Source organism: Ptychodera flava, chromosome 13, assembly GCF_041260155.1.
Source record: "Ptychodera flava strain L36383 chromosome 13, AS_Pfla_20210202, whole genome shotgun sequence".
NCBI classification, from domain to species: Eukaryota; Metazoa; Hemichordata; class Enteropneusta; family Ptychoderidae; genus Ptychodera; species Ptychodera flava.
In genome coordinates, this window is record NC_091940.1 from 38,427,822 (window position 1) to 38,447,867 (window position 20,046).

General features: G+C 38.5%; 1 protein-coding gene across 2 annotated transcripts in view; it reads left to right on the forward strand.

Moving 5' to 3' along the window:
- Window positions 1-20,046, forward strand: part of LOC139148404 (zinc finger protein 341-like) — a 36,963-nt gene that overhangs the window by 12,217 nt on the left and 4,700 nt on the right. Inside the window, exons 4-5 of one of the 2 annotated variants that reach the window (XM_070719844.1) lie at window positions 16,742-16,814; window positions 18,172-18,299. In XM_070719844.1, coding sequence (XP_070575945.1) covers window positions 16,742-16,814; window positions 18,172-18,299 — 201 coding nt within the window. The remainder of the gene's footprint in view (window positions 1-16,741; window positions 16,815-18,171; window positions 18,300-20,046) is intronic. The other variant, XM_070719845.1, reaches the window with a different exon arrangement.

Here is a 20,046-nt window from a genome sequence, read left to right on the forward strand (position 1 = left end):
GATTGATTTTATACAGGGGATCCTCCTGACACCGACGTCGGCGGCGTGCCTCATCAGGATCACGACGTGGATCGTTCTCTGGGTCTGCCAGATGAAAGTATCGCATAAGCTGCTGAAAGCGACTGCGGGTAATCACAGTAGAAATACCCTGGTTTCTCAGAAAGGGATCGCTAGACCAATAATCCTCCACTGATGATTTACGGTCGACACCCATACAGACTAAGACGCCAATGAACGCCTGCACCTCTCGGTAGTCAGCGTTACGCCAGTATTTATCTATTTTCCTAGCGATATGTCGCTGGTGGAATTTGGCGTATTTATTAGTCTCCTCCTTGGCCAATCTGATCAGTGTAGCTGGAATAAACTTAAAAAGTAATCGAGCTCACGGGAGTGGCTGGGCAAGGTGAAAGTCGGTCCTCTCTCATGGTCAAAATCGGTCTCCTCAAATATATTAGCATCGGTAGTCTCCGACATACGCCAGACAGGAGGGGTGTCGTCCTCCGCCAACACAGCAGCAACGTCATCGTCGTCGTCAGAGCTTGCCTCACCTACATACTGCCTGTCATAAAAGTCATCGTCCTCTGCCGCATCCTCGTCAACCTCCGAGTCGGACTCAGCGGTGATATCACCGTCGTCTGGGCCTGGAACTCGCCCGTAGCGGCATCAAGGATCATATCTGGCTCAAAATCAGGTGGGCTATCCTGATAACGAACCCTCCGCACTATCTTTTTCGGCGGGGACATCGCAGCACACGAAACTATGGCAGGAGCGGGCTCGGCAGCCTCTGCTGATGACGAGGACTCAAGCTCTTTCGCACTGGGCACAGGAACCTCTCCTGACGCAGGATGAGGGCTCATAGTAGCAACAGGTGGTGTCTCTCCCGGAGCAGCCGGGGGAGAACCAATGGCATCAGCCGTCTCGTTACTCACTGTCTCACTAGCAGCAGCAGACGTAGTCTGTGCAGGTGAAGTATCTCCCACAAGAGCAGATGTAGTCTCTGCAGGTGAAGTAGTCTCTCCCGGAGCAGCCGGGGGAGAACCACTGGCGACCGTGACCCGTCATCATCCTCATCGGCAGAACGATCGCTCTTACGTTTACGCTTACCACTGGTTTTTCAGCCGGAGATGGCTTCGCCTTACGGGAGCGTTTCTTGCCCGACTTCTTAGAACGTTTACTAGGGACATCACAACGATCGCTACCACTACCGCCCGGAGACTCTGCATCTTTGAGCTTCAGTCGTCTGCTCGCCTTCAGAAAACTTTTGCGGTCCGTCAAGCTCATGTCTGGAACAGTGTCGACAGACTAGCAGGTCCCTCCCTTTTAAAGCCACAGGGAAACAAAGCCCTGGACATGATTGGACGCAGGGGTGTTAATATATGCATCCACCTGTTATTATAATGGACCTACGGCAATCAGTCCACCAACCGGCGCTGACATTCCTACCCGTCATGTAAATTGCCTGTCCGCACCATTTGATATGCTAATAATACTCATTTGCGATGCAAATCCCTCGAGCACTTAGCATAACATAGTCAATGTCATTAGCATCTCAACTTGACATTCCGTCCAGCTGGGTACGTGGCATGCGCACCTGCCACCCAAGGACGTTGGCCCAAGCCCATGTTTAGTACGGGTGGGAAACCCGTATCTTTAACCTCATGTCCCTTCTAAGTACGCCTGCGCAGGGCGTATTGTCATCCAAGTCGGTGACAAGCCAACCCGACAGATCGCCCATTAAGCAGTAATGGACTGGCCGTCTCGTTCTTGTACGGCAACGAACAGTGCTTCAGCGGCTTGTTTAGGTCATAACCGTCGCCTGCCGAGCGGCTTACCCAACTAAGGCGGTCAAAGATGAAGGATGCCAAAATTGTCAACGGCTGTCTCGGCCTCGTCCGTTGGGCAAACATGGCTCCTTCAAATAACGTGGCCAGCACGTCTACGTCATCAGCGGTGATGACAACCCGTCATTGACGCCCGAGTGCGTAAAACTCGGAATATACCGACAGGTACCTCTACCTGAGTCGGTCATACTACGGTATAAACCAAACACAGGTCTGCCAACTCCCGTTAGACTCGGCCGTTAGCCGAACTTCACAGGGACAACATAGGCGTAACAAGTCGATGAACAACGGTTCACGCACCTAACCGCAGCCGCCAAGTCGGTGAACAATGGTATCAAATTTTGAGGCCATGTTCCTGAATGGCAAGGCTGAGGCGGTGTGTTTCGTTGCACGGCTTGAACGTCTAGAGCCAAGTGCAGCCGACAACGTCCGACATCTGAGTGGGTAGTCTTTTCGAGAAGGTAACAAGTCGGTTAAAAGCGGTGGTTACCCTTCACAAATGTCGCTCAAGTCCGTTCGGATCAGTTCCATGTCAGGGACTAATCAAGCCGAGTCCGTCAAATCCGTCCGCACTTCCCGTCAATCAGAACCAAGTCCGTGATTTTCGTCTCGCACCATTGGCAAAAAATTGCACCGCCAGCTGAGGCGGTCTTAGGCGGTTGCCTTACAGAAAGCCGAGTCCGTCAAATCCGTCCGCACTTCCCGTCAATCAGGACCAAGTCTGTGATTTTCGTCTTGCACCATTGGCAAAAAATTGCACCGCCAGCTGAGGCGGTCTTAGGCGGTTGCCTTACAGATTAGCGTTGCCGAGACGGTCAATTTCGGCCGCAATCTATGTAGTGCCTCAGAGCCAAGTTAACCCAAACTCCGCTAGAATACGTCAACGTGCTAACCTGCCAAGTACGCTACTCGTCCCCCCCCAAAAAAACAGTCCCCCACCGGGGTGGGGGACTGGCTGGGTAGCTTCCGCACCTTTCCCTGTCGTTGGACTCTCTGTGAACCCATTTCGAGAGCAAACGCCGTTCCTCGCCCAAAACCTGTCCTCGAACGACCCCTAGCGCGAGCAAGGGTTTGCTACACGTAGTTCCGTCGACTAGGCAGGAAAGGGGGTACCAAAAGTAGCCCGATTTCACCGCCTTGGCAGGATAACGGCCGTGGCTGCTCAGATTCTAGCTACACACAAATTTCAAGCGGATTTTCACCGACTGGCAGGAAAAGGGTTAATGCTAATATATCATCTGAGAAGTTTGCATACCCCAGACAATATCATACAGGATGTTTATCTTGATATTACATTACAAGGAATTCATTCCCCTCAAAAAAAGTCAATGTATTTCTTGCGTAGCATATGAAATTGTGGAACAGCAAGAATGCCTGTTGTTTTAAGTCAAATTATCTTAATGGGAACGCCTCAAGAAGCAATGATGGCATCAAGATAGTATTGAGTAACATGAATGTAAATATGCCATGATACATTAATGGAAATACCAACTATCATAAGGTTGAAGATATCTGATGATGAGCTTTACTCAGAGAATTACTTTCCAAAGGAAAGGAAATTACTACAGACCAATAATTATCAAGAAAAGATCACCATAAAAATTGATGAAAACTGTCCATCCATAAACAAATAGGTCTGTTTTAACTGATATTGTGCCAGGAATCAGCTATTGCTCCATTGAACCATATTACATTTGTGTTCAACATACAACATCTGTTACAAATAGCTTGCCGTGATAAATTGTGACATGTTTTCTAAAAGAAGTTCTTTCAAATGATCTGGTAAGATCTAGTCTAGTATCTATCCATCTGATTCCGTTTCTGCAAATTCAAAACTTGGGATCCATATTGATGGACAGATACTAGGCTAAACAAACCTTGAGTTCAATAACACTCGACATAGTGATTGTGTCTGGCACTTTAGATGCATACAAACAGTACTGCCCAGGGCATACTGATGGAGACAATGTGAAAATGGTTTGCCTATTAGGTATTTGTATATTGATACTCCTGATCAGTGTCTTTCAATTTATCTGGGGTTTTTCCTCTCAAGCAATCAACATGATACAATGAATATTTAAGCAATAAAGCACCCCCAGCGATGGTATACCGGTACCATGAGATTTTGACCAGTTCACGACATGTATGCAAGAGCAATAGCGAGTGCCTACGTGTATATGAAGTGGACTGGTCAAAATCGAGTGATATACTATTGCTGGGTGTGATTTATTGCTATTATATCATAACCGTATATTGAAATTCTGGCGTGGAATGTCAAAAGAGGATGTTTGCACTTGCCAAGAGCTTGTGTGTGTGCCAACTGTGGTATATCGCAAATGTACCGTGGTTCTTTTCATGTCTTGACCAATCAGATCACTGCATTTACGCCATCAATATACTGGTATGGTATAATTAAAGATATTGTTTGCAAAGTTAACAGATATTGTGATCAAATATGTGGAACGCAGCCGCTGTAAAACAGCCATGATTTCATGTTAGTAAAAAGATATCCTATATAAAACAAGCAACTGCTGTAGAGCAAGCCACAATTTATTTGTCTGTTCTTTTCCACAACAACCTCAGCCATATTGCTAAAAACAGAGTCAAAACTGCTATCTGATTTAAGAGGAACACACATTGACAAAAATAAAAAATCATTAATATTGATGTGTGTTTCCTTTGATTCTGCTCAGCCCATTGCTCATTTTATATAAGTTCTGTTTTCAGGGAAGTAAGCGACTAGATGTCATCAGGTTTCACCTTGTAATATGTACCGGTACATGCACTCATAGTGACAACTGCTTAACTCTTATTTGGGTTTCTCTGAACTATGATTTCACTGTTGATCAAAAACCTTGGTCCCACTTCGCAAGATTCTTTCTGTAAAGCAGCAGTGAATGCTTGTTCCAAATTCTATAATAGATTCATGTAGTATGAGGCATCATTTGATGGGACTAGTCTGTAAAACTGCCCCAGGACTGGCAGTTCATCCTATCCAAATGAGATCTAAATAGAATAGACAGGCACACCCTTAGGCTCTGCATATCATGATGATTTGATAGCTGTATTAACATACCAACTGCCGCCCAATGGTACATTCTAAAACTATGACAGCTACTCTTCTCTGTGACGGCAGAAGTTTTCTGGTGGTTTGCCTTCATTTGTTCAATCAAGTATTTCTTGTATCAGTCATCTACAAATATGAGATAATATGTTGAGTGATAATTACCATTGAGATGTCAGCATTTTCTAGTAGCTAGAGTAGGTCTGTAGATCAGAGTTAAATGTGTTGAAGCTCTGCTATGGCTTACATGTAACTGCTTTCACAGCCCCCTCATTGGCTTCATAGCGTGACCATCTATCTCATGGTGTTGACAGTTTAAGTTTTGTGTGGCAAGGCCCAGTGAGCTTTGCACAGCCAGTCAGGCTGTGGAGTGCACATCAATATAAGACAGGGACATTGAAGCTATGCTGTGCACAGAGTGCTGTGACAGTCTGGCTTTGGATATGGTGCTGAGTCCATAAGTAAGCCATTTTACATCCCACTCTCCCACGTCACAATTCTGACGATATTGGTAATTGTGTTCATGCCTTCTATGGATACTTTAGCTCTTGTCTCAGTTACCCCAAACACACAAGGTAAATCTTCATGAATAGAGTAAATATACCATTCAGAAGTGTGCATCAACAAATTAAACTATACTGCATGCCAATATATCACTGAAATTTCCACACTCACGCACTACATGTTGGCACTGTATAAGGCTATGACAACGCTACAGACGACTTGACATAACAAAGAGATGCTTTGACAATGGAAAACTTGGTTCAAATGATTTATGCAGTGATGTGTATTATCCAAAGCCTGCTGCAATGAAGTTTTCATTTATTTTGAACAATCACAGTTATTGTTACATTAAATTATTGTACCATCATAGTCTTCTTTGTGTAACTTGTTTACCCCAATTCATCCTCACTTCCCTATAGACATGTCCATGATCGCCATGGATAACAATAGATTTAGACCAAACCCATGTCAGCAAAGGTTAATAAACTCATAAGTCACATTGTGGCATGTCATGTTGGCTATGCAAGCCTGCATACAGCACTGCCAAGGCTCAGAGTCAGTAAATTTCACACCATCAAGCAAATGGGCCTTTAAAAAAATTCTGACAACGTTGGTCCATGTTCAATGATCATTTGGTCTGCCATGGTAGCAGCAATGAAAAGAACTGAGAAGGCAAACTCTCATATACTCAAATCATCACAATTTTCTCATCTATTGGAAGACCCACAAACAACTATTCACCCCTTTATTGGTACATGTACTGTAAGTCATTTACTCCAAGGAACACAATAGGCCAAACCCGGAATTCGAATCTACCACGGTACAAACAAAGCCATGTGCGCAAACGCGCATAGACGTACGTGTATTTCCATACGCGTTAGTACACATGTTGGCTTGTTCGTACTGGCATCACGTGATTATTTTGGCGTACTGAGTGTGTAGAACACATCGCGTCCTTTTTATTCCGGAGTAGAACCATTGTCAATGTAAGGTATCAGTATCACTCTGCCAGTTCTTTTTTCATGTCAGAAATCTGTACCCTTTGGAGATGTGAATTTATATGATAAGTATATTCTTTGGATAATATGAAGATTCTATATTATCTTTTAACACAGTACTGCATGTATGTGTCTGCTAATCTGAAAGGATTACTGTAGGAACAATATGTCATAGAATATATATATATGGTACATGTGTATCTTTAGGCTTTGAAATGTTGGAACTCTATAACTACCCTTAACCCTTTCAAGCCTGAATTTCTGGTAACAAAGCCAAATATGAACAGATATTAGGTGTTTAAGCCTGAAAGGGTTAATCAGTGCACACCTCCTACTTAAAGCTGCTGTAGTGGATGCAGTGTAATGTTCTGTACACAGATTCATTTGTAGGAGAGATTGAATCTCAAATATTTTGCTAAGTCCTTGAATTTCTTTTCTGAATCACAGTTCATATGTCCCATGCAAACAGATACCTTGGCTTGTATTTCAGTTTAATTGCAATGTTATTGTAAAACTATTCACCAATTATGCTCCAATCACCACAAGTTTGTGTTTCTCACCAGGCATAATTATTTTTGTAAAATTAAAAGGTAACAGGCAAGTAAATGTAGATTTTTAATAATAGATGGGTCAAATTTAATACAGTTGTAATATTATAATGGTAAGAATAACAATATTCTTTCCTTTATTCCATGACACTTCTGGTGCTGTAATCTGATTGCTTTAGCTTGCAGAGTATGACATATCAAATTATGGCCAATTTTTATATAAAAATTACATATGGGTATATTTACATTTATTACACCTCACACAGGGCTCGAAAATTCTCGCCGCCCGACGCCCGTGACAAGTGAATTTTGAGTCCGGGCAAGTGAAAACAACATTCTCCCAGCCCGACGGACAAGTGAATTTCAATGAGGCCACTGTACGTACGCGCTGCCACTCTCCAGTTCTTTGAGTGTACCGCTTTCGATATGGCCGGCCGATAAAATAGCTCTGTTCTGCTTGGTTACAAAATGGCAAAATATTGACGTCTTTGCACGATCTTATGTTTTTTTCTTCTCATGAAATCATGTCACGATGCCTCCTCAACAGAAACTACAGCTTACAATAAAATGTTGTAAGGTGTTGAAACAATTTACCCTCCTTCCTACAAAGTTACAATGTATTGAAACACTTTACTCTCCTTTCTACAAAGTTACAAATTCCCTGGTACGTGAAGCAAACATTGTTGCTGTTCAATACTGCAATCACGGTCCCTCTCAGTCCCTCATGGACGGACCGTGCTACAATACATGCATCATTGACGACCATGAAATTGATGAATACACTGAGGCCTGGCTATGCCTATGTGAGTCCCGCGTACCGGTCGTCCTTGAGTCCAAGTTTTACCTACTTTGCTTGAATCAAAATTTGGCCTGCAATTACTCTGTTTGATAGTAAAAACCATAATTTCAAAGGAAACTTTCACAAACAGAGTCAAAATACAATGGGAAAGGAGAAAAACTGAGGTTTTCTGAAAGGTCAAATCTGGGTCATCTTATGTGATGTCATGAATGAAGACCCCTTAAGTCACAATTATGGTTCAAAAGAAACCACCTAAGGAGGTCCAATAGGTACAATCTTATGATAAAAGGTAATTTCTTGGTGCTTTCCAATTTAATGGCATTTAGCTTGACTGTCTGTTTCAAATTAAATTTTAGTAACAGTTATAGCAAAGGGAAATTGTCAACAGTAGTTGCAGTAAGCATATCCATTTCAAATCATCACATTAATATTTCTGCAGATTCCTCCAGTTTAATGATGTAATAGTGAACATCACCAGACATTTCTTGATGATATCAAAATATCAAATGAAAATGTTCCTAGGCTACAATGTTATCATTATCATTAAAACTATTATTACTCTTTGAAACATCGGGAAATGAATTGAACAATATCATTGTCTTGTTTTAAAGGATTTTGACCTGACCCTTTTTGTCTCAAGAAAAATACTTATGCTGAAGATGCTATTGAGCCTGCTTGATCACAACTATGACACAACGCCACAGTACTTGTATCTACACTGTCACTATACTACCGAATGCTTTCTTCTGCATGGAAATTTGTATTTGTGTGGCTAACAAAACCACATAAGGAGCTTGTAGTGTATATGTATGATAAGTTGTCATACTGTGAACACTGACTCAATGCTGCAGAAGTATTCTGTATCTGTGGTAATATACACTTCACATTGCACCCTGATTTTTAGAATTGCCACCTATTATTTCTTGTGGCAAAAGTTTACCACTAGAAATGAAAAAGTATTTCAATCCCTTCAATGTCATAAAAAACACAGATAATTAATGTAATAAAAACTAAACAAATATTTCTTTAATGTTAAAACTATCATGAACAAAAATACAAAACATCTTGATTTGTAAAATTAGGAACTCCTGAATGCCAAAGCTGTTGCTACACTTGAGATCATAAACTGTTTAAAAGTTGCTCAAAGTGGCTACAAGAATTTTGATTTGGCTAATGAGTTGGCTAATCATTTTGGTGACTTTAATAGGGGAACCCTGCAGTTTATGCACATACCATGTGGTAGCAGTAAACTAAATGATACTGAAAGTTTCACATGGGCACAATCTGACACAACACCGGTGGCCTATTATATACTTACCCTTTGTGCACCTACCTGACTTGCATATTTACACAAGGTACCAGGTCATGATGACACACAATGACAATGTACCAGTGTTACTTTATTGAAATACACTTCATGTCCCCCCAAAATTTAACTTGTCCCCATTAAGACCTACCATGGGCACTGTGTCCCCATGCTAGCAAAAGCTGGCTGAAACACTGTGCATGTATACATTACATAAGATATTATTTTTGATACACAGAACAAGGACAAAAATTTATCAGTAAGTTACAGCTACGGTTTCTTCACAATGACATGAATAAAACCATACACATTTACTCCTAAATCATCTGAAATATAGGGCAAGTGAATTTTTCTTCCGGACAAGTAAAATTGAAAATTCACTTGCCCTATGGCAAGTGAATTTTAAAAAAAATTTTCGAGCCCTGCTCACATGTAGTACTGATCTCGTGATTGGCTAAAAGTCTACCATGTGACATTCAAAACAACGTGATAAAACATGGTTCGATTTGCTATTGCCCTCGACTCTTTCCCGCTATCCGTTCAAACACAAGTTCAAAGCGCGCACATGAATTGTAGTGTACAGGCGCTGCACCAGGAACTCTTGCACGAGATATATGAAATGTGTCATTCAAAAATTTGCGCATCATTTCAACCTGTCGTTTGATGCACACAGTACAAATACTGGATTTTGTGATGATTTCAAATGTTTACTGTAATAAAATTAATAACACATGAAGATCAGGCAATATCACGATTTGTTGCATGCCCTCGGGCTGGTGATCCTAACCGAAATATTGATGATACCCTCCCCTGCGGCCTGGGCATCATCAATATTTCGGTCAAGATCCCCATGCCTTGGGCAGGCCACAAATCATGATATTGCCCTCACTGTACGTATGACTGCACATTTCTTCTTGAACTTCACACCATGAGTTTTATTGCATATTTGGAATATGCAAAGAACAGCTTTAATGTGCGGTCACGTTTTAGAATGACGGTAATTTATGGCAAAATAAGCAGAGTTCAGCATGAATTGAAATCATCAACAAAGATAGTTGAACTGGTTTTGCAATTTGGATGTACTGTGTACAATCATCAATGTTTTATAAACAGGATTCAAAGGCCGCTGTGTGAACAAAGAACACTGAATTTGTCTGCTATCAGCATCTCTGAGATGAATGTATTGTAATCTTTTATCTGTGCTACAGCTGTACCGCTATATGCCATGATGTGGAGTAAACCTGCGACAGATAAATGGTTGCAATAGAATATACATGGCCGTATGAATGCATGGTGACGTTTGCAGAGATTTTCAGATTTTGAAGTTGTACGCCATGATTGTAAAAGAGAAAGCATGAAATTGTACAAACCAGCTACTTAGTTTGGTTTGTTTAGATAGACACATTTAACCATACCATGCGTCCAGTGTGCTCTTAGAAATATTTAAGTAAACATGTAAGAATAGACATCAAATCAGGTCCAATAATCATTATCATTCAAGGTAACTATGAAATTTACCAGGTCCAAGGAACATATCGAAAATGACAAAGGCAATGGGGTCATCTTGAACCACGAAATAGTGGTGGTACCAGGTGTCCGGGATGGGTAAGCGTACCCTGCCAGCTAGCTGCACCCGTCAAGATTGACCCAAAGCGACAAATCCATTGTTATTTATTGAATTCGGTGAATTCACCAAATTGCTTTTGTGAGTCAAAATTTGGTATGCTGTCCTTGTCATTCGAAAAACAGACAGGTCATATTTTGATACAACATCTCCGTATCTACAGTAGAACTTCTTAAATGATTTCACTAATCTACTTTCTGAGAATCCTTGCCTCACTAACTTTTGAGCTAATAGGCTGTGTCTAACTCGAAAGTCTTCATATGAATTGCATGCTTTACTGCATCTAAGGAGTTGTGAAATGTACACACCATAAGCTGGAGATGATGGTATATTGCTCGACAAAAAGGGAAAGTTTATGATTTCAAAATTGAAATCGTCTCTTTTTTCATACAGCTTAGTATATAGTGTATTTTGTCTAATTTCAAAAAATACGTCTAGGTATGATGCCGAGTCGACACTTTCAGTTGTTTCTTTTATTTCTAAATCATCTGTGTAGATGTGGTGTAGATAATTGGATATACCAGGATTGTTTAAACTGATGAGATCATCAATATATCTGTGGTGTTGTTAAATCGCTTGGCAATCCTTTTACACCCAGATTTCTGAAGTGATTGCATGAACTCTGCTTCATACGAATACAAAAATAAGTCTGCAAGAAGTGGGGCGCAGTTTGTGCCCATGGGAATGCCTATGGTTTGCCTGAATGTCATGCCAGCAAACTTGATAAATATATTGTCAATTTGAGTTTGGCATTGCTGTTGTTGGTGAAATAGCCCAAGTTGCACTTGATGGCAACGTATTCATACCTATGACTACCATTCTTGTAAAAGAAGGCTTTCTTCACGAGAGATGATAGCCTGTCTTTAAGTTTGTTATGTGGGATGGTTGTGTACAACGTTGAAAAATCAAATGTGTGGATTGAATTGTACATGTTTTTGTTATTTTGTAAAATATGTAACAATTCTTTGGAGTTCTTTAATATCCACATTTGATTGACCCCACTAGTTTCATAAACTTTGTCACAATACCGTACCAAACCAGATTTAATGGTTGATAAAATGATGGTTAAAAGTTGTGACAAGCGTTTTGTTGTACACTTACTGGAACCAGCTATGAAACGTTGTTTATAGGGATTCTTATGGATCTTAGGAATCCAATATAGATTAGGTAATACAGAAGGAACTCTGCCAATGTTATCAGACCAAGTGAGTTCCGGTATGATTGTCACGGTCATGGAAATAACTCATGCACTCATCTGTTTAATGTGTCTCTTGACACATTGATTTATAATATGCCTTTTGCGAGCACGTGCAGTTTCAACCCGCCATAGTGGCTATGCTCAACTTGTATCAATTGCAGTGAAATTTTTACAGTTTGATATCAACTGAAGTAAATCTGTTCGGCAGAGACAAGTTGTCTATTGCCACATTTCCCGAGCCGGACATAACTTCATCAAGGGCTCTCCCTGGTATTAAAAAGTATGAGATGTGAAACTGGAATTGATTGGCAGAAATGAGGCAATTGGGATCATTAAAAACCGATTAATGCTTTTGTTTTCTGGGTCATTGGTGGCTAAGTGATGAGAAAACTGCAAGAAATGTTTTATAGTAATGCAACTGACCATGTCATCCTTTGCTGTGGGAGCACTCAAAGTTTTGAAGGTATTTGATGACTCTAAAAACTGAGTTTGAATGAGACTACTGTTGGTCGTAAAGATGGTGGTGCTGCAATGCATTGATACTTCACTCATGCAGACGTGCCAGACTTTGATTGTCCATCAATGTCACTTCACATTGAAAGCTGGTATTGGAGGCTTAGCAACAAAGAATGTGCACAAGTTTAGTCACTGGTTCCAAAACAACAGCTGGAAATAGTATGATAACTGTAATAAACACTTGATGAAAGTAAACCTTCATCTAGTAAAATGATAGTGAACAGGGACGTGTCATTGCAGAGCTTCTCACATCCATGTACGGTATATTTGTCTGATAATTCATCTTCTCCATGGCTTATTCATCCTGTCCCAGTCCATCACTTTGCTCTGCTTTTTATGTTATGCAGACCAGGCGTCATCTGCAATATTACAGTCGTGCAAAAAGTTGCAGAATATTACTAGATTTAATGAAAATGTAGTTGTAAATTACTGTATTTCAAAATGTTCTATCAATCCTGAAGATAAATGCTAGTATGATATCTAAATTGAAGGTATTCTATAAAGTTCTCCTCATGCTTGCAATATTGATGGTTTGTAAAATGAAGTACTCGCATCCCTCTAATGTCTTCAGTCTGTGTGTTTGCATCATGTATGCTACAGTGTATGTGAAATCAGCTAAGTCAGGTGGAAGACCCATGCTTCCCGGCAACCCTAAATTCAATTTTACCGATCCAATACAAGTTTACAGTACAATTAAAACAACATGCAGGCCAATGCAGCAGATCAACTGCCTCAAGGATTGTCATCTTAAAATCGTATATGGTTCCAGTGCAGTCCCACCACTTCCAAATTAATTCATCTGCCACAAACACATCTCCCTGAAATCCAGATTAACACTCTTGACAATATTAGGCTTTCAATAACACATGCCTAGAGAATGAATCAGCAGATGGACTCTAATAGTCAATGTTTGACAGGAGAGTCACTCATACAACTTCAAGTTCATTGACATGTCTTGTGCAATGTAACATTGATTGCCAGCTGTAACATCAAATAAGTCCAAATTTCCTGATTGAAATCAATATTTGATGAGACGTTGTATTGGTTGTATCGGATAAAATACTGACAATAAATCTTTTATCACCAGACCTTCAATGCAATCCTTGATGTGTATAGTTGTCCAGGGAAGTGTCATTTGAGTGGAAGTAGCTGCCTTTGATCACCTGCCGCATAACTGTCTTTTTGTCAATTGAAATAACTGATGGATCGCTGTTTGCAGTGAAGTCACACCTCAGTCTGTTTAGAATTGCTAGAAGTCAACTGTATGAATGATGCCATGTTACCAACAAGCTGCAATGATATCATTTGCAATATTACAGATTCGTAATACTAACGCAATGGCCAGTAAGTGAAAAACAAATCAACACTTGATGCCTGTACCTTCATATTTTGCTGACAAGAAAGTTAAACATAGTTTACCTTACACTTTGCAATATGATTTTTACAACTAGTCAAACCTTTACCATAACACCAATAGACTTACAAGTAAAGTTCACATGTTGGTCAATGTCAGCAATCTGTCACTCATCAGGAAAAATACAAAAATGAATGCCAAACAAGTGCTAGGGGACATGTCACATGATTTTATTTCTGTGCTTCCTCTAATTTGCTGTGAACAAATGTGTTTCAGCATCCATGGATGTACGATATAAGTAGCATCTCTTTTGGTCTTACGTAGTGTTATGGTCAAAGCTGTTACATCAGTATTTGTGGTTTTGAAAACACTATTTCTACACGTGAAAGTGAGGCTTTGAATTCTTTAGGAGTTCTAAGTATTGAAGAAATATTCCAGGAACATTGCAGTCAATGTTTGAAATCCATAACAGACATTTGCCACCCTGAAGAGAAATGGCTCTGTTAGCCATATACCTGAACAAATTCATTTCTACATATATATAATTTTCTTGGCACAAATTTCACCATGCATTTAATTCTTTTATACCAAACGTTCATCAAGAAAAGAGTCCTTTAGCCTGGAAGCAGTTACATATTTCAGATTGCAGCAATTTTTATATTGAAAGAGTTACATAGATGTAAGGAGAATTGCGGAGGTTAAGCGTTTAAATTTCCTCCAGTCAAACAATTAGCATTGTCTCATCTGAAGATTTACATAGGTGTCCATGATTGTCAATTAATACACAATTGCTCCCATAGTAATCTTAAAAAAGAGGGGTTGAAGTACTTTCATTTTAGATGATATTTGGAATAGTTCCTTAATACATGTATATTCAAGGATGTACATAGACAATATAGATTGTTTTAATTAACTTTGCAGAGAATTGCTTATTTTGGAAGTTTCAAATAGTTGTACATACCGGGGTAATACATAATAATAGTAACAATGATGATATACTATCCAAACATTTACATGGATGTTCCAAGATTTGTAATCAATCACTGGAAGAAAGATTTGTGAATAAAGAGCGAAACAATTCCCTAAATGCTATTTCAAGGACCAGGAAAATGAAAAGGCAAATGCCAGTGATCTGTTGTAAATTTTAACTGGAATGTTATCAGAAAAATTTGTAATTGAAACCGGGGTGTAGAGTAATAGTGTAACCCATGTGGATAATCATAGTTTGATTTATGAATCCACAGCTGTGTTTCAGAATGAAATCAATATAACCCTAGTCTTTCTTTAATATATTGATGGTTGGATATTAATAAGGCTGTCAGAAGGGTAACAGAAAGGTAATATTTCAAGGCGAGAACACACACATGATGACTAATTGAAAAGTGAAACACAACCAGTCGTAAATAGATAATATGTTGATGCCAATAGTGTATAATTCAAAATGCTTGAATTTATCCACGGTCATGTATGCAGGATATGTGTCTGTTTTAAACTAGGTACATTTGCACATTTCATCACTAGATCTGCTCCGTCCAGGTTTTATGTACATGTAGTTCAAAAGATATTTTTGAAATCGTATATATGTTATTCTGTGCAAGAATTTCCCTCTAGGAGAACCAAACTCAAATGAGATTTCGGCTTTTGACAATAGGGTTTTGATATGATATTAAGGGTATTGTGTTTTGGTGAAGGAAAAACTGGTGGGCATTGCCCCTTTAGCTCTGATTACAACAAATTTGATGTACTGGATGAACCACTTTTGTGATGTAATTTTTGTGTGTGTGATTAAGTTGAGAAATGGAAATAGAATTTGAGAAAATTATCATCCAGGTGTAGGAACTTGGTTTCAATTTGCAGGAAAGTGTTAAGATACTAACACTTTTCAGAGATAACATTTGTACAGTGTAATCTTAGTTTTCTGATTTCACTACTATCATCATACAAGTATGCATTGAAATATCAAACTTCTCTACTGAAGTAAAACACCAATGTATCATATGAAAGTTTTGACTAGAACTGTATCAGCTACTTGGGTGAAATTCTCCCTCAACCTATGCTCATATGAAATTTTCTCATGCAGCTAGTTTGTTCAACTGTACAGATAACTAGATACGGGCGTAGTCAATGCTACTCATGGTGAAGACATGGTTATCACAAGTTTGGATAAACTGATTGCCAATCCAGTTGAATTTACAACTTTTATTTGGAGATTTAATGATTTGTCATCAGCATTTGAATAGGATTTGAGTGTTTTTTGCCAATCGAAATGTGTATTTTAGATTTTGAAACTGACCATGTAGTTATACTAAATACGAGCTGTTTTGTTACTTTTATTGAATTTTGGCATTACAGAACAGAACTTAAATCATCAAGATATTGATACAACAGATTTTGAAACTGACCATGTAGTTATACTAAATACGAGCTGTTTTGTTATTTTATTCGATTTGGCATTACAGAACAAAACTTAAATCATCAAGATATTGATACAACAGTTAAACATCTCGACTTAGCCTCCATACATAATTCAGTTTTGATTAAATTTTAAATTGAATTCCATACACCATGGACAGGTCTGAAGTTCAAGCACAATCAAGATCACATCAAAATCACTCAAATAATTAGGAGACTTCCTGTAAATGACCACTGAAAGTTGTTATTTTTTTGAATGTACTGGTGCACACTGCACTGCTGACGTAGGAAATGAAAGTTGATCAACTGGGTTTTAGTGGGAAATAACAAGATGACGTGTAACAATTGGATTGCTACACTGATGAAACTATTACTCTATCAAGAAGCTACATATCAGACCCATCTTAAACAGCAATCAAACCATTTCAGCTGTAGACGTTTATCTGGTCCCAACCATAGGGACATTGATAGAAAGATTATCTTGAAGCAAGATGGCTATAAATTCAAGTTAACATGAAAATACAAACATTTATGACCTTTTTCATTACTACATATTCTTCTTGACCTTTGACCTCAGGTACCTGCCAAGGAACTGAGTGAAACTGAAGTTGAAGAACAGGAAGTAGAGTCTGAAAAAAGCAGTGATAAAGGTATGACATAATCCATTATCTGATCCAAAGGTATGACATAATCCATTATCAAATCCAAAGTTATGATATAATCTATCATCTGATCTAAAGCTATGACATAGTCCATCATCGGATCTACAGTGGAATTTGTATCAACAGATGGTGATTAAGACCCTCACAAATCATCAAACATATCCGAAAATTGATATCAAATTTCACTCCTGAATTTATGAAATATGGTGTGTAGAGAGGATTATCATCATCTAGACACTATAGGATATTGCATCACTATAAATACCAGTGTTGGGCACCTCAAGTCCACTACTCATGCAGTGACTGCCGGTACATTTTTTATGCACTGCATGTGCAAGAAACTACAGCGTCTACATTTAGCTGATTGTGTGCATTCAGGGATGTAGAAAATAGCCGGCAACCGGCAAAAACAACCGGCTGTCGGCTAAAATTTGCCAGCTGTGAAAATTTAGTTTTAGTAAAAAATCAAGACATTTTGCACAAACTTAATTTGCACGTACACTACTTGTAACTGCCTGTACTTTTATTTTTGCCACCTGTGACCAAAATTTACTACATCCCTGGCATTTGTGACTCTAGCATAATTGTCAGAGTGGTGAGATCTGTACAACAGCACATTGTCTAGCTTGTTGTATACTGTGGCAGTATGATATTAAAATGATTATGTTGAAACTAGTTCCAAGTGTACCTGTTCATCATTTTGACATTTGAATATATTGAGTCTCTGTATTGCTACTCTTCATGGAAAAAGAACATGCAAGCCATTGTATTAACATTGTACCTCCATATGCATGTTGTATGTGAGGATTGAAGTTGTTGCTTCCAAAGTTCGCCGGTTGAGGGCGCTGTGTACATCTAATATCACAGTTCCAAATAAAATGTAAAGGAAAAGCCTGTAGTTGTCGTCAACCATGGTCTCTCCAATGTGGTCCAGTTGATCAACAGAATTTCTTGTAAACATAATATGGTTTTTTCCCTCATATACTCTTCTATTCACATCTTTCAAAGTTAGCTTGAAAAAAAAATATCTATCCAAATTTAATCACAGTGGTTTCTGTTCAAAGTGATAGTAGATTTTGATAATGTAAATTTTAATATAGGCAATAATATTGAGGATGACAAGTAGACAGCTGATTGTCTGATTATGTCTTTGCTTTGACTATTGCAGTGCTTGTTCTTCTGCCTGCTGATTACCTTTGCCATATGTATTGTAAACTTCAATGTTATAAAGCCAGTCAACCAAAAGTACTGTGAACATATAATAAACAAAACAAGAAACTAAAAATTTACCATATCACTTTTCTGTTCTTAAAAATTGCTCATGTCCTTCCATGTGTTTCTTAAGTTTCAGATAACAAGGAGGATCAATCCAAAGTTGTAGTTGATAATTCATATCTTTGTCAGTATTGTCCAGCTAACTTCAAGACTTATTTCCAACTGAAAACCCACATGGTCATTCATAAGAGTGAACAGGTATGGAATCTGTAAACCAGACACAATGGCAGCCACAGTTCTGCTATTCTTACAACAATACACATAGCCGAAGTTGTCTGTAGGATTTGTCCACAATGGAAACAAAATATTTATTTCAAAAAGTCATTCATAAATGTATTAGGTAGTTCAAACTGTTCCTGTGGTAACTTTGTTAATGAATTAGAAAATGTTGGTTAAACACAAAAGACGACAGGCGAATTTGTTAACACTCATTTGTTATCATATGTTCATTATCACATCAAAATTAAACCCTTTTATCTTATCATCATCATAAGTTTCATGTACAATATTGAAGACACGTGGATCACACAATATGTATTATTACCTCCCATTTGCCATACATATATGGCAATTGGGAGGTTATATGGTTGAAAAAAGTCTGTATGTGAGATGTCTGTCTGTATGTATGTATGTATGTATGTATGTATGGATGTCTGTCCGTCCAACGCAAAAACTCCGAAACTGCTGCACGTATTAAGCTGATTTTGGTGTAGTGATGCCATATATGGTGTAGATGTGCCGTTGTTAAAATGAACTTTTTAGTCTCATAGATATGCAAATGAGGTAGAAAAAACGGCGAAAATGGTCAAAAATCAATAACTCAGGAACTACTCATCTGATCATTGTCATATTTGGGTTTTAGGTACCTTAGGCCCAACTCATTTAAACATATAGATTTGATGTCAATATTTGATGCTTTCTATTTTTAATGATTTTTTTTCTTTCTTTTTTGCCATTTTAGTGAAAAAAATTTTTCTCTTAAACCAATGGTTGGATCGTTTTAAAATTTGGCGTGCAGGTGATTTGTGATATTACTCAAAATAGAAAGCATCAAAATAATGGCAAAATTTGCATATTTGTATTTTTGGCAATTTTTGCCATTTTTGGTTAAAAAAATCTTCTTTGAAATTGTGTATGCCATTACTTTCTAATTGGGTGTGCAGGTTCCTAGGAGTGACCTGAAGATGACTCTGTGAACTCAATCTGAAATTTGCAAAGTTTGTGGTACTTTTTGTCATGCTTTCAAATTTGGTACACGGGTGAAATGTAGTAGGTCATTCATTCAAAGTCAAGTACTGCCTGTGTGAATGAGCAGATTATGATTGTGCTGTTCCAGGCTGAGGTGCTATTTATATGAATGATGCAATGTTAGATGGTAATTGATGTTTTAACTGAATTTGACTAATACATTGTATGTAACTCTTGTACTGTATAAACCCTATCAATTCACCCAGAAAAAAATAATTAATATGATTTTAAATAATTAAATTAATTAGGAAATCAACAAAGCCAAAATAATTTTAGTGAATTATTATTAGAATGTTCAACTATTTTGACAGTTCATAGTGAAATGCTTACCATCTTGGAGGATTAAAACATGTAAAGGCAACTTTCCTGAATCCCAACTTTGACATATTCTGAACCGTCATATATTGTGTTCTGTATGTTATCTAAAAGAAATTGCTCATAATAGTTTGTCATGATAGGTTGGTCAAATAAATAGAGATAGAGAAAGTTCCAATTTCCATTTATGGTTGACTTGGTAAGGATAAAATAAAATTACTTTTTAAGGGAGAAAATAGAGTGGTCAATTAAAAGAGTGGTAAAGTGATAGGGTTTTTATGGTAAAGCCGGGCTGTAAGATTCCTCATGTGCTATTTATAGCAATTATGCAATCTGTGTAAACAATGCAATGAAAGTGTTACATGATTCCTTATAATGCTTT